Source organism: Euleptes europaea, chromosome 2, assembly GCF_029931775.1.
Source record: "Euleptes europaea isolate rEulEur1 chromosome 2, rEulEur1.hap1, whole genome shotgun sequence".
In the NCBI taxonomy this organism is placed as follows: Eukaryota; Metazoa; Chordata; class Lepidosauria; order Squamata; family Sphaerodactylidae; genus Euleptes; species Euleptes europaea.
In genome coordinates, this window is record NC_079313.1 from 63,872,717 (window position 1) to 63,886,716 (window position 14,000).

At 40.1% G+C, this 14,000-nt stretch overlaps 1 protein-coding gene across 2 annotated transcripts in view; it reads right to left on the bottom strand.

The window, feature by feature from the left end:
• The window catches only part of CACHD1 (cache domain containing 1), a 156,291-nt gene that overhangs the window by 35,590 nt on the left and 106,701 nt on the right, over positions 1-14,000 (bottom strand). For both annotated transcript variants that reach the window (XM_056844513.1, XM_056844514.1), the window contains exons 8-11: positions 6,880-7,029; positions 6,458-6,691; positions 2,243-2,392; positions 1,789-1,912 (exon numbers count right to left, since the gene is read on the bottom strand). In XM_056844513.1, coding sequence (XP_056700491.1) covers positions 1,789-1,912; positions 2,243-2,392; positions 6,458-6,691; positions 6,880-7,029 — 658 coding nt within the window. The remainder of the gene's footprint in view (positions 1-1,788; positions 1,913-2,242; positions 2,393-6,457; positions 6,692-6,879; positions 7,030-14,000) is intronic.

The window sequence follows — 14,000 nt, forward strand, 5'->3', positions numbered from 1 at the left end:
GTTCTTGCCTTCCTGAACCAATCTAAGAAGGTTCCAACATAGTGATTTATTTGTAACTTCTGGAGGAATCAATTCCTCCAATCAAAATTGTTACACCACATCCTGGTGGCACCTTGGTTGGAATGAGAGCTGGTAAATACCCGGAACTCATATAGGACTGTTCTGAATAATACCTGGAGCTCATATCTTTTTTTTAATGAGCTATCTAAAAGCTAATTAATAATGCCATATAATAGCTACTATTTTCTTGTGCGTTTTTTTGCTCTGATTTCTTTGTTTAAAAAGCTGCACAAGTTGTTCCTGTCGTACATGCTCTGATAACCTAACATGAATTTCTTCTCAGACCCTGTGGGCAACTCACTGAATACCTTTTTTTCATTTTCCAAACTGTAAATGAATGAAAGGAATCTTGCCTACCTTGCAGAGCTGGTGTGGAGATTAAAAGTTCTAGTGCTCTTTGAAAATGAAAAGCTCAGTATGAGGCCAATTAATTTAACGTGCAGATTTAAATTGTGAATTGCCAAATGTGGACAGGAAAAAAAATAGCAGAGAAAATGTAAATTAGGATATCTTGTTAGCAAGGTTTAAAGGTTAATTACTAGATTCAGCCATGAGTATATATAAACAGCTATAATCCAGAGAGATTTAAAGCAGGCTGAAAAATCTGACATAAAGGAGAACTGTCACATACTGGTTAAAACTAATGTTTGATTTTTCCGTCTCTATCATATGTACTTCCAACAGAAGACAGATTTTCAGCTATTATTCCAGGGATTGCCTCTGTTTCTCTCTCTAAATCTAAGTGTACAGCCAAAGAACTGTGAAGCAAAATGACAAACAGTAGCTTCTTCAACACTCATATACCAAAGCTGTTATGGCTGTGGGGAAATCTGTGTTCTCACACTTGGCATCTCCACGTTAGAGAGAGATTACAACTGGCTGACGTTTAGGAAACAAAAGGCTATAAAATTATTAATAGCAGAATTGGGATGGGAATGATGATGGTAAGCACTGATTTATGAGAGAAGCATTCAAAAAAACCATAATGTAGTTTTATTAAAATAATATTAAACATGGCAGAAAGGTTATAAAAAATCTTATGAACATAAGCAACTGCCATATACCGAATGGGACCATTTGTTTATCTTTTTCAGGACTATCTACACTTATTGGCTATGGCTCTCCAGAGTGTCAGGCAGACAGAGTGTTTCCCAATATGTGCCATTTCAGATCCTTTAATTGGAGATCCTGGCCACTGAACCTGGGACTTTATGCACTAAAAGCACATACTGTACAAACATTCATAGAGAGTTAACCTTTTTTGAGAACAGGGATCTTCATTTCCAGAGTGAAGAGGAACTGAATTTTCATTAAAAAGGAAATGAAATGCAGAACAAATATCTTATGATTAAGTATTCCACACTGTAGGATATGTTCCTGGAAGCAGTAGTATTAACACTGGTCATACTTGGCTCTGGGAAGATCACCTCAGGCACAATCAACTGGGATGTTCTCTACAGAAAGCCCCATGGAAATATGCAGGAACTCTGTAAAAGCATTCCCATAATCCTGTGCTCTTCCCATTAATTTCAAAGGAACGTCTGCAGAACTTGCTGGTTTATTGTGCTCCTCAACAGTAAAATAGCTATACTGGGCACGAACCAAAGCAATATAAATATCCTATTAAGTATGCAGACTGCTCATAAAAGAAAACAGTAACATTATTGAAGATGCCAAATCATAACCATCAAGTAGTTTTCACTGGAGATTAAATGTACAAAGCCTTACCTTAGAATGTTCTGTCGAACCAACTCAAATTTTGGAATGTTTTCATAGTGTATGATATCTGTGTGTAGCGGTGGTTCAGAAAGCAAATATGGTCTGGTAAGGGAAGGGTGCATAAGAGTGTAGCCTAAAAATAAGTAATAAAATGTTTTTGGCACAATAATGTGACATATATTTCACACATTACTTTTTCAACATATTTCAAAGGACAGATAGTTATGATAATGTTAATGTGCACTCCCTACAGAGGAATTATGAAATCCCCACATAATAGTCAGTAAATTAAATACATAAATACAAAATAAAAAATTCCAGTGCTTTAAAGGCAAACAAAATCTACAGTAAGACAAACTGACTCAGAAAACAATTTTATTTTCAAACAGTAGAGCTTTGATAGATAGTTGGAGCTCTAAAGCAACTGATATTTTAGTGAATTTGGACAGTGTCATTAACTCACCTTTATTATCTATCAGAAAGGTGTATGAAGCCAGAGAATCTTGGTAATAAGTGACATCTTCCAAGATATATGCCAGGTTAACATCTACTCCAACAATTCCTAGTAGTAGGTTTCCAAAATAACAAGGTTTGCTTACTGTCATTATTAGACCTGTGAATAAAAAGAAATATCCAGTTAGCAACAGGGAGCTCCTTCAGCACCTGGGTTTGAGAACAGAGAAGGAATTTAACGTTTCTTCAGTTTTTGCTTTTTTAAATGTCCAGTTCCATGTGGAGTCCTGCCAGAAAATACCCTAGATCACTCTGAGAGATGCAACACCAATAACAGTCACTACAGTTGTCATGAAAAGCTACTGTGTTGTCAACACAGAGTTGTATAAGGGTAGATGGAATGGGGGACAATTGACTCAGAAGATATTGTAAAGCAGAGCTGTCAAAATCATAGTAAATATCTTAGCTGACTAATTTTTAAATAATTAGTTAAATGTACATACAAACATAAACCAAAAAAGGGCTAATATATTTGTTTTTAGACGATGCCTACATGTTTTGTATTATAGTCCATCTTAGATGAGGTATTCCCTCCTGTATAAAATAGAAAGGGGAATGTGTCTTCTAAGGCAGTGCCTGATATCCTCAGGTTTTGAAAGTTCAGGTGCCAGGCAGAACATGAATGTTACACCCATTCTGAGGTTGCTCCACTGGTTACTGATTTTTTATTGGTTGCAACTCAAGGTGATACTTATCACCTACAAACCCGTAATGGTCTTGCAGCCATGTCCTGCAGGACCACATCTCATGCTATGCTTTGAACAACAGCTTTGTTCCTCTGAAGGTGCCATCCTGCATCTGGGTAAGAACAACTCCCCATTTACGTGCATTCTCTATGGCAGCCTCCCCCCTCCCCAAGAGGTCATGATGGTTTCTACACTTCTATCCTTGCACAGAATGTGCAAAACAGAAATCTTCACGAAGGTATTTTTAACAATGGATTAGAACTGTAACAAAATGCAACAGTTTAGGAGGGCACCTTCATAATGGAATGGGATTATAGCCTACTGCAATGATTAATGTAGGTATTATCCTGCTTTACTGTATTGTCTTCTACCTTTCTAATTCCACTTTACAGTTTATAGTATACATTGCCTTAGGCAGGTTGTTGTTCACATTGTCTTTAAATTCTGTACTAGTGCACTGTTGACTGGATGTCTTATTACTAGTGCACTGTTCCTCAACATGTTTGGATATATCATTTGGTATGTTGGTTATAGATTTATTCTCCTCTCCATTTTGGCTTGACTCATTTGTATAAGAATCTCATCCAATCACACTACATTACTTGTAATGGGATGCACAACCTCATCCCCATTCAGTTGCTGCTGGTCAAATAAGCATGACTAGACTAATCAAGGCAGCACTAGTCCTACTGGCCTGGCAAGGGGACTGCATTCCTTCTCCACCCTCTCCCAAACATGAACACTTATGAACACTTCTGCAAAAATTCACCAAAAAGTGGGGCTGATTTCTGCAGGGAGACAAGTATCCAGGACAAAAGAACTTTGGCTCATAATAACAGCAATGCCCCCTATCAGTCCAAAGTTGGCATTCTCAAGGGCGGCATTTTGAAATGTCTTTGCCCTTATTCACCTCTGAGAATGTCAACAATGCTTAAAATGGAAAAAACAACAACAACCCTGTACATAAACTATCAGTGGATGAATTATAGTTTTGCTCATTATACATAAAATTCGCTGTACCTTGTCTTAACTAAAGCCAAATTCAATAATTGTCCTGGGAATTCAAAAATAGAAGCACAAAATGATTTTGGAGGACCTTTGTGAATACAGTGAAAACACATCAAATCTATTTTCTCTCTTACCTTCTCTGTCACTGCCACTTAGATTTCTAGGCACAGGGTAACACAGAAATGTTTTGCAATATTTATATTCCTCAAAATTACAAAAGGTCCCTACCAATTTACCTAAGCCCACATTTCTCTTCTTTTCTACCCACTGAGGCTTAATGGCTTCTACCTTTCTTGGAAAACTGCCTATCCTGCTGCCACATTAGAAACATGCCTAGAAGCAAATTTATCCTTTTTTTTCAGGCCTTGGGTCTTTTGTAATCACCTGGATTTGATTCAACAAACGGAGCATTAGTTTTAAAGGCTTGAAAATCCTTCTTAGTGGTATCTGAGAAATGCATTATCTAAATCAACCCTGACCCACAACAGCAATGCTTAGTTCACTGGCAGTAACAGAGTATCAGTCACACGCCATTTCCAAAGTATTAGGGATTAAGTTCTTATAGCCCAGAAGTGGCATCAGACATTCTAATTACTTGTCTTCTCTCCACTTTGCAGAAAATGTCTTACACCACTGCACACAATTCCTGCCAGTTAGGTTTAACTAAGCTTTACTTTACTTAAAACATACTCCACTTCTCCAAAGTTTAGAATGCTTCCATAAGAATAAATCAATAAACAACACAATGAAACAGATTCAAAAAGTATTACAGAATTCATTGTAACAATAACGTAGGGCCACTGTGCTACTCAGCAGCCACAAACCTTCTGGATGACTTTTTTCATTCTGCAAAACAAGAGCAGCTCATCTCAGAGGCCAATCTATAGATTTAGAGAAACTGCAGTAAAGGGCCTGCTTCTTTGCTAGATATCTTTACTAGATGAGATGTATGCCTACAGAGTGGGAACCAGAACACAGGCAACAGGTTGGCTCATATGGTGAGAGCCACTCTCTAAGTAGGTGGGTTTCAGGCCATGAAGATTTTGAAAAGATAAAACCAAGCACTTTCATTTGGGTCTGAAGTTACTTGATGCAGTTGCTGCAGAACAGGTTGGGCAAATTCCAACCTCTACCATTCTGCACAGGTTGAAAGCATCCAAGATGTCTTCAAGGGCAATCCCTAACAAAGTTCATAACAGCAGTAAATGTTAGAGATCATAAAAATGAAGACTGGCATGGAAAGATGTTATTCTCCAGAATGAGGCTAGCAGATGGCTGATAAAAGGTGCTTCCTCTTGATGTCTGCCTATCGAAAAAGAAAATATGGTTCCAGGTACAATAGAGGTAGGCTCCCAACCTAATTACATGGGGAAACTGACATCCTCTCCATCACAGTAAGAACCTCTTCCTCCATAGCACTGGGATTTACCTCATTACCTCATTTTTTTCTGGATTGTTTCAGGCTTTTTCTGGATTCAGTTAATCTTCACACAACCACATTCCTCAAACACTGGTTTAAAACTAAGGTAGTGTCTTATGAGTCATTAGTTAACAAAGCACAGAGCTGGTAATCATTAGCATATTTATCCAGTGGCTTCATACAGATATTAAGCAGCATTGATGATAAAACTAACTATATGCCAACTTCAGGGGGCTGAGCTAACATCTCAAGGATGACCTACTGAGTACGTTCTGATGGAAAACAATATAACTTCTCATGAGACAAATCTTTCTCCTCTGTTACCTTGCAACCCAGATTAACAGATGTTCGTGATCCATTGTACCTAAAACACTAAGACATCAAAAGGCATCAAAGGAAAAAGAGTTCTTCCTTATCCGTTTATCAAGATACAGATTATTCACAAAGCCACAAAACTTCTCTCAGCCCCATAACCCGATCAGATTACAAATGCATGTAACGAAATTTCAGCAGTAGATAATGAAAAGCCACTTTGAAAGGGGACTTTTTCAGCAGAGAATTAGTGAGTGGGGGGGGGAGAATTAGTGTGTGTGTGTGTGTGTGTGGGGGACTTTACACTTTTCCTGCTGCAGCACCGAGAAGCCAGTTTCGTTTCCTACAGAATTCCAGTCACATGTTTTCCAACATAATTGTCCTGTCTGCTGGAAATTGCGCCTTCTCAAAGTGGCTTTCCTGTAACAAAAGTGGCCCTGGAAGTATTCTTACACAACTTTGTGCATACTGTGTAGTTCGCCTTTCACAATGAGCGTAGCAACAGAAACAGAGGAAGTCGCTCATAACATCGTAACCAGCACATTGTCAATTATACACATCATAATGCATTACCCCAGTTTTCCACTTAGCAAGAGTCCAGTACTATAGACAGAGAATTTTCCATGTAGTACTTACAAGAATATGCCACCTACCAAGTTTGCTATAAATGTATTAATGAAGAACAGAACCTTGCCATGGGGGGTGGGGATGTACGTTTTTAGATCTTTCCAGCACTTACCATCTCCCATTTCATCCGAGAAAGGCAAACTAAAGACTGCTTCGTCAATCATGTGGTTTGGGAGATTTGTATAAAACCGGCCCACTGTGGTTTCCAAGTTGCTCAGCTGGTTCAAGACCATCATGCTCCCCTTGATCACAGGTAAAGTGGTTCGGTCTGGTACGCCATACTTTGCTGAATTCTGTTCCGCAAGATCTCGGAGAAATGCCAGTTCTTTTAAACCCGTCACTCCCTCTGCGAGGAACATGTTACAGTTAACTGAGTATGGTCAGAACTGTCATGGCTGACAAGAGAAATATTTTGCTAATTAGGCCTCTAACACATCTAACAAAAGGCATTTGCTTTTTACACTTCAAAACAGTTAAGAAAGGATCACAACTTTAGACACTTCATTTGTCAAAAATACCGTACCCATCCCTTACCATTCATGAGGGCATAAGTAAGGATCATTACAGAGTTGTTAAGGAAACTATTTTCTTCATTGATAACACGAAGTGTAGCCTTTTTACCATCTTCTGATGAATCCCTTGATATTATTCCAGCTGATAAGTAAATTATGACCATATCTGTATCTAGAAAGAAATATGATGATAGGATGTGTTAGATTAAATGATTTTTCTATAATCCTTCATTCCCTTTACAACGATTTAATAAAAACATTATCATAGCAATGAGAACTGAAACAGCCATTATGTATAGGAGTTTTGCTCTACCGTGAAGTTCATTCTGGGGTCTCTTCTAACACTCTTACACTTTTTATTTATTTGTTTGTTTGTTTATTTAATCAATCTTATAACCCACCCTCCCCAGCAAAAGCCAGGCTCAGGGCAGCTCACATAACAATAAATATACAATAAAACTTCATAAGCTCATAAGAGCAATAAATTGAAACAGCCGTGTAAAATAGTAAGAATCGCATCTCTCCAATGGCGCATTTAATTGTGACATAACACCCCAGCAGGGCCTGCAGGCAGTTCAAATAAGGAGCAGAGCCTGCAAGAGATGAGAACATCCCGGCATGGTGGAGTAAAGTAGGGAGGCCAGCACTGATAAGGAAACTGTAGCTGGCCTCAACCATAGGCCTGGCGGAATAGTGGAACTCCATAAGGTCCTGCAGGGCCCTGGTCTCATTAGAAAGACTATTCCACCAGGCAGGGGCCAGGGAAGAAAAAGCCCTGGCCCTGGTCGAGGCCAGCTGGACACTCTTTTTGGTTTGTTAGGTGATTAGAAACTTGGTCTGTCAATTCAGATACCACTGCAACCTATATGCAAGCTTCTTTCATGGTTTAGCATCATGTTTTTATTGAGCCATTATGCTATGCTGTGCTCTACATAATATCAAACTCAAGTAAGATTTTGCATACATCATTTTAAAATCATTGCTTGAATTAGGAAAGTCTTACAAATAAGTGTAGAAAGCATCCCTTATACCCACATGGTTCAATAAGCCACAAGACGGCTTTGACCAACAGGCCTTGCATACCGTAAACCCTACCAAATTTTCTTTCCTTTTTATATGCCAATAAAGGTATTGAACTGAACTGAATTGACTATAAGATTCCAAAGAGGTCTTGATACACTTTGCCTTTCAACAAAGTCCAGATGATAAGTGTTTTGTGCTTTTTTAAAGACTGATTTTAACATGAATGAAATTGTTCAGAACACTGGGATACAAAATACTGCATGTGTCTGTAGTGGCTGCCTCAATACCGCAAGCCACAAAAAAATCTCTTTTTTGTTTCCTTTCATATACTGAACAATTTAGAGTGCCAGGTACTCAAGAGTTTTCAAACCCCTTAGCCATATTAGTTTTCTCAGTCAACAGACTGTATTCCACCTGACTACTGGCACCTCTTTCAGTTTGGTTGCTGAATTGTAGGTAAAGTTGAACAAGGGTTTATCATCTATGACAACATTGTGAAATCCTCTAGAATGAAAGGAACCGTACGAATACAAATTAATTAGAGGCGGCCCCTGCTCTTTTAGAGAATGGCTGGGAGGTTGTATACAAACATCCAACTTCTCAGTATCATTCTTATCTCTCATACCAGATATGCCTCAATAATATTTTGTATTATAAATCTCTCTCTAAAAATCTTTTCAATGGATTCTTTGATGTGTATGCTTAGTTCTGCTGGAAGAACAGGATGTTTAAAAACTCACAATACACCAGAACAATCATTTTGGTACTAGAAATGAAAACAAGTGAGAAGATTGTTTATAAGGAAATGGAAGAATTCTGCACATCCTCTTTCTGAAATCACTGAGCAGTCTGGTCCCATAGCACTGTGGTCCTTCAGTACAATATCAAAACCTTAAAGGATAGGATGTGCTCCCAATGCCCATTTTAAAAGTAGCAAAATTATACATTTTGCCACAATAGGGACACTTGCCAGCTATTTTGAGTCTAACGAGGAAGAATGCCAATGTCACTAGCAACTAGGATACAGCTGTAATAAATATCTAAATGTTAAAATGTTTAGTAAGTATCAACCAAATAATCACACAAGGGGATGCCTACCTGACCCAACTTTATTACCGGTAGTTTTATGCAGCTATGTATTTTACCTACTGTTTAGTAACCCAAAACAGGCATGATTGATGCTCCAGGACACAAGTATGCTTGCTTGGCTCTCAAACTATCAAGATGTCGTTCTACTCCTGTTATCTTTCTCTTTTACTTTATTAAAATAGTTTTATCTACTCGTGTACAGTAATTGTTGTATATACAGAACATACAATGAGTGTTTAAGATTTATGCATAAGTATATTCAGCACCCGCTGATAGAACATTATACTTGTGGATAAGTTATGTGATTGCCATCAATGTGTGAAGAGTTCTAGACTTTTACATGCCAACACACCCATTTGTGTTGGCATGCGGAAAGAAGAGCTCAGAACATAATTGCAGCAGCCAAACAACCCCTTTCAGTGCATACTGCAAGGCCTGAAACTCATAGAATCATAGAGTTGAAAGGGACCACCAGGGTCATCTAGTCCAACCCCCTGCACAATGCAGGAAATTAACAACTACCTCCCCCCCCCATCCCAAGTGACTCCAACCCTCGCCCCGCAATGCAGGGTCCCACAATCAAAGCACTCCCGACAGATGGCCATCCAGCCTCTGCTTAAAGACCTCCAAAGACGGGGACTCCACCACCCTCCGAGGCAGTGCATTCCACCATCGAACAGCCCTCACCATCAGAAAGTTCTTCGTAATGTTTAGATGGAATCGCTTTTCTATTAGTTTAAATCCATTACTCCATGTCCTAGTCTCTGGAGCAACAGAGAACAAGCTAGTTCTCTCATCAACATGACATCCCTTCAAATATTTAAATATGGCTATCATGTCTCTCCTCAGCCTTCTCTTCTCCAAACTAAACAAACCCAACTCCCTAAGTCTCTCCTCACAAGGCATGGATTCCAGACCTCTGACCATTCTGGTCGCCCTCCTCTGAATATGCTCCAACTTGTCAACATCCTTCTTAAATTGTGGAGCCCAAAACTGGACACAGTATTCCAAGTGAGGTCTGACCAATGCAGAATACAGTGGTAGTATTACTTCCCTTGATCTAGACACAATACTCCTATTGATGCAGCCCAGAATTGCATTGGCTTTCTTAGCCGCCATATCACACTGTTGACTCATGTTCAGTTTGTGGTCCACTAAGACTCCCAGATCTCTTTCACATGTACTGTTGTCAAGCCAACTATCTCCCATCCTGTACCTGTGCCTTATGTTGTTTCTGCTTAGGTGAAGTACCTTACACTTCTCCCTATTGAAATCCATTTTATTACTTATGGCCCAGCTCTCCAGTCTATCAATTCTGAACTCTGACCCTATCCTCCGGGGTATTAACTACCCCTCCTAACTTGGTGTCATCTGCAAATTTGATTAGCATGTTCTCTATTCCATCATCCAAGTCATTTATAAAAATATTGAATAGTACCGGTCCCAGGACAGACCCCTGTGGTACCCCACTAGTCAGTCCTCTCCAGGATGAAGTTGTGCCATTAATGAGCACCCTTTGGGTTCGGTTGGTCAACCAATTACCAATCCACCTAACAGTAGCAGTGTCCAGCCCACATTTTACTAGCTTTGTTTCAAGAAGATCATGGGGGACTTTATCAAAGGCTTTACACTACATCAAGGTACACTACATCTACAGCATTCCCTTCATCTACCATACTTGTCACTCTATCAAAAAAAGATATGAGATTAGTTTGGCATGACCTGTTTTTGAGAAACCATGTTGACTGTCAGTGATCACGGCATTTCTTTCTAAGTGCTTACAGACTGTCTGTTTAATTATCTGCTCTAGTATTTTACCTGGTATTGATGTCAGGCTGACTGGGCAATAATTGTTTGGGATTTCTTTCCTCCCCTTTTTAAAGATGGGGACCACATTAGCCCTCCTCCAGTCTGCTGGAACCTCTCCTGTTCTCCATGAATTCTCAAAGATTATTGCCAGTGGTTCTGAAATCACTTTAGCCAGCTCTTTTAACATCCTTGGATGCAGTTCGTTCGGCCCCGGAGACTTGAATTCATCAAGAGTAGCCAGGTATTCCCGTACTATCTCAGATTCTATACTATGCTGTAATTCCCCTATTGCATCCTTTGCTCCATTATTCCCAGGTTGAGGACTATTTCTCTTTTGGGATAAGACTGATATAAAAAAGGAGTTAAGTAATTCTGCCTTTTCTGCCTCCCCTGTTAATAATTCACCATCCTCTCCACGCAATGACCCAATCGTTACCTTGATCTTCCTTTTGTTATGGACATAACCAAAAAACCTTTTGTTGTTGTTTTTAGCTTCCCTGGCTAGTTGGAGCTCATTCTGCGCTTTAGCCTTCCTGACTTTCTCCCTACATGTGTTGGCTACTTGTTTGAATTCCTTTGTTGATTTCTCCCTTTTTCCATTTCTTGTACATGCCCTTCTTAAATCATATCTCAACGCAGGGCAAAGTGCTTTCCAGCCATAGCTTCACTTGCAGTACCTAATGTCTACAGAAAGTGATGCCAGAGAATATCTGTCGGCAAATAAATGCAATGTGGAAATCCTTCCCTCTAATATGCATTACATTATCTTTGTAATTCCTAAATGGTAAGGTAAAGGAACTCTGTTCCTGGTCAGGAACACTTGCATTTATTCTAGCTTCATATGTTCCAGGACTGAGCTCTGATTTTGAGAGCAAGCAGGAGGTCTGAGGTCTGGAGGACCCTGGCACCAATTAAGCACTCTGACACTTGGCAACTTTGCTGTCAATTTTACTGAATTAACATCCTCCAAGACATGTAATTTCACCATTGCTTTGAACACCAAAAGTGTTTTGTCTGGAGGGAGGGGAGTATTTAATTTTGGCAGCAAGCACTATGACAGTTAGAACTTTCCTGCACCTGTTAATCTGACCTTGTAATCCCCAGATTGGTTTGTGTTAGGGTCACCCTCTTTGAACAAACTGGGTTCTCTTTGGATTTAATTTTCCTCTAAATCTGAGTGTCCCAAGGAGCTGCTGCATATGATTGTTGGGTTAAACACAGTCTAGAAAACAGTAGCATGCCTCACATACAAGAAAGCAGCAAGACCCCAAGGACAGGGATGACCCTGGTAAATACCATTCTGAAATAGGTATGTGATGAATTCACTTTCCCATAGACCCTTCGAAGTAAACTCACAGCATTCTCTACTTGATCCTTATGCAGCAGAATGTTCTGCAAACAAGTGCCAAAGATACTATGATTTTTGAACTACAGTGTCAATTAATGTATTTTAAATTGATTTTGCATGAAATAATTGAATTAGCTTGTAACAAGCTCTAGAAAAGTGACGGGATTCAACGAACAGCAAAGAACTTTGCCTCCTATTTCCATGTTGAGTGACTGAGAAGGTAAATACTTGTAAGAGTTATATCTGTTAATAGCAGCAGTCAGCTGAAGATCAAGAACACCAGTGTTCTGGACACCGTGTGAGTTAATCGTGTGCTTACAGGGACTGAGATTTCAACATAAGTAAACTCATAAACTGCTTTAAAAGCATAGCGTCACTAATTACTTGCTTCCAGGAGTGCATATACAGAGGATACAGCATACAGGCACATTCCACAACTGTACAGAGATGCCAAAGTCCTCAGGGAGACTCTAAGTGATCCTGCTGTTTGAAGATCAAGGCTACCTACAATTAAATAGCACAAAACTGTGTCCCAAACTGAAGGGGGATCCCCAGAACTGTCTGCAGGCATAACCATGATATTCGGGGGTACCTTTCCTAAAACTCCAGCCTGAAAATGGTCATTTCAAGAACTCAACAAGCGTCAGTACATGCTGAAGATACCTGGAAATTTACAAAAAAACAACCAAAAAAACAATGGCTGCATTCAAGGGGGTAAGCCAGCCAAGAGTAATAAAAAGATTCCCGGATGTCAATGTAGCTTTATGAGAACATAGGTTAGGTCACCTTTGAGAGATGGGAGCCACCTCTGATCAAAGGAAAGGAATAAAAGGTCAATGATGCAGTAACGTTTGCCTGCCTAACCTGCAGTCCTGATCTTATCTCAAACCTTGAGCCTCCCTATGAAACTACTTTACACTGCAATATTCAGGCTCTGGGAGCCTAGCTTTAACTAAGCAGGGATGGAGGGTGTTAGGGAGGCAAAGGTTTTTGCAGTTAGCTTCAGCTTCAACATGTTCAATTTGTACTCTTATTTTTAAGCTTCTTGGATGATTAATCTCTTCACTTCCCACTATGTCCTCCCATTTTACCAGTTATTCATGTATCATGTATTTGCAGTGCCATCTTAAGCAAAGTTGCACCTTGTGAGGCTCTGGCCCCTCGGGTCCCTTCCTTAGCTCCTCCGCCTTGCCAAGCACTGACGCCAGCAGTGTCACCAGTCTCAGATGCGGCTGGAGAGGAGGATAAGGCTTCTTCACCATAAGAGCCAGCGTGGTAGAGTGGTTAAGGGCAGTGGTTTTGAGTGGTGGACTCTAATCTGGTGAATCGGGTTGGTTTCCCCACTCCTACACATGAAGCCAGCTGCGTGACCTTGGGCTAGTCACAGCTCTCTTACAGCTTTCTCAGCCCCACCTACCTCACAGGGTGTCTGTTGAGGGGAGGGGAAGGTGATTGTAAGCCAGTTTGATTCTTCCTTAAGTGACAGAGAAAGTCGGCATATAAAAACCAACTCTTCTTCTACTACTACTACTTCTTCTCCGCCCCTGGATGCGAGGTTCTTTGTTCTGAGCAAACCTGCCAGCCTGTATCCTCCTTGGCATTGGCTCAGAGCTGGGTTTTAAAGAGTTTGGCTCCTCCCTTCCCTCTCCATGGCTTCCACTTGTGCCGCTGTGGCCCCATGCTTATTCAGGGAACACTGGTTCCCTGGTCATGGAAATTTAATAGCACCACCCTGTACAGCCCAGGCTACTTAGCCCCTAGTATGGCTACTGGTCATCTTCCAACTAGACCTGCTTAACTTCAAAATCGAACCACATCAGATCCTTCTCTGGCCCCTCCTACAGCTGAAAATTCACTTCTGGAAGTTTGAGCAT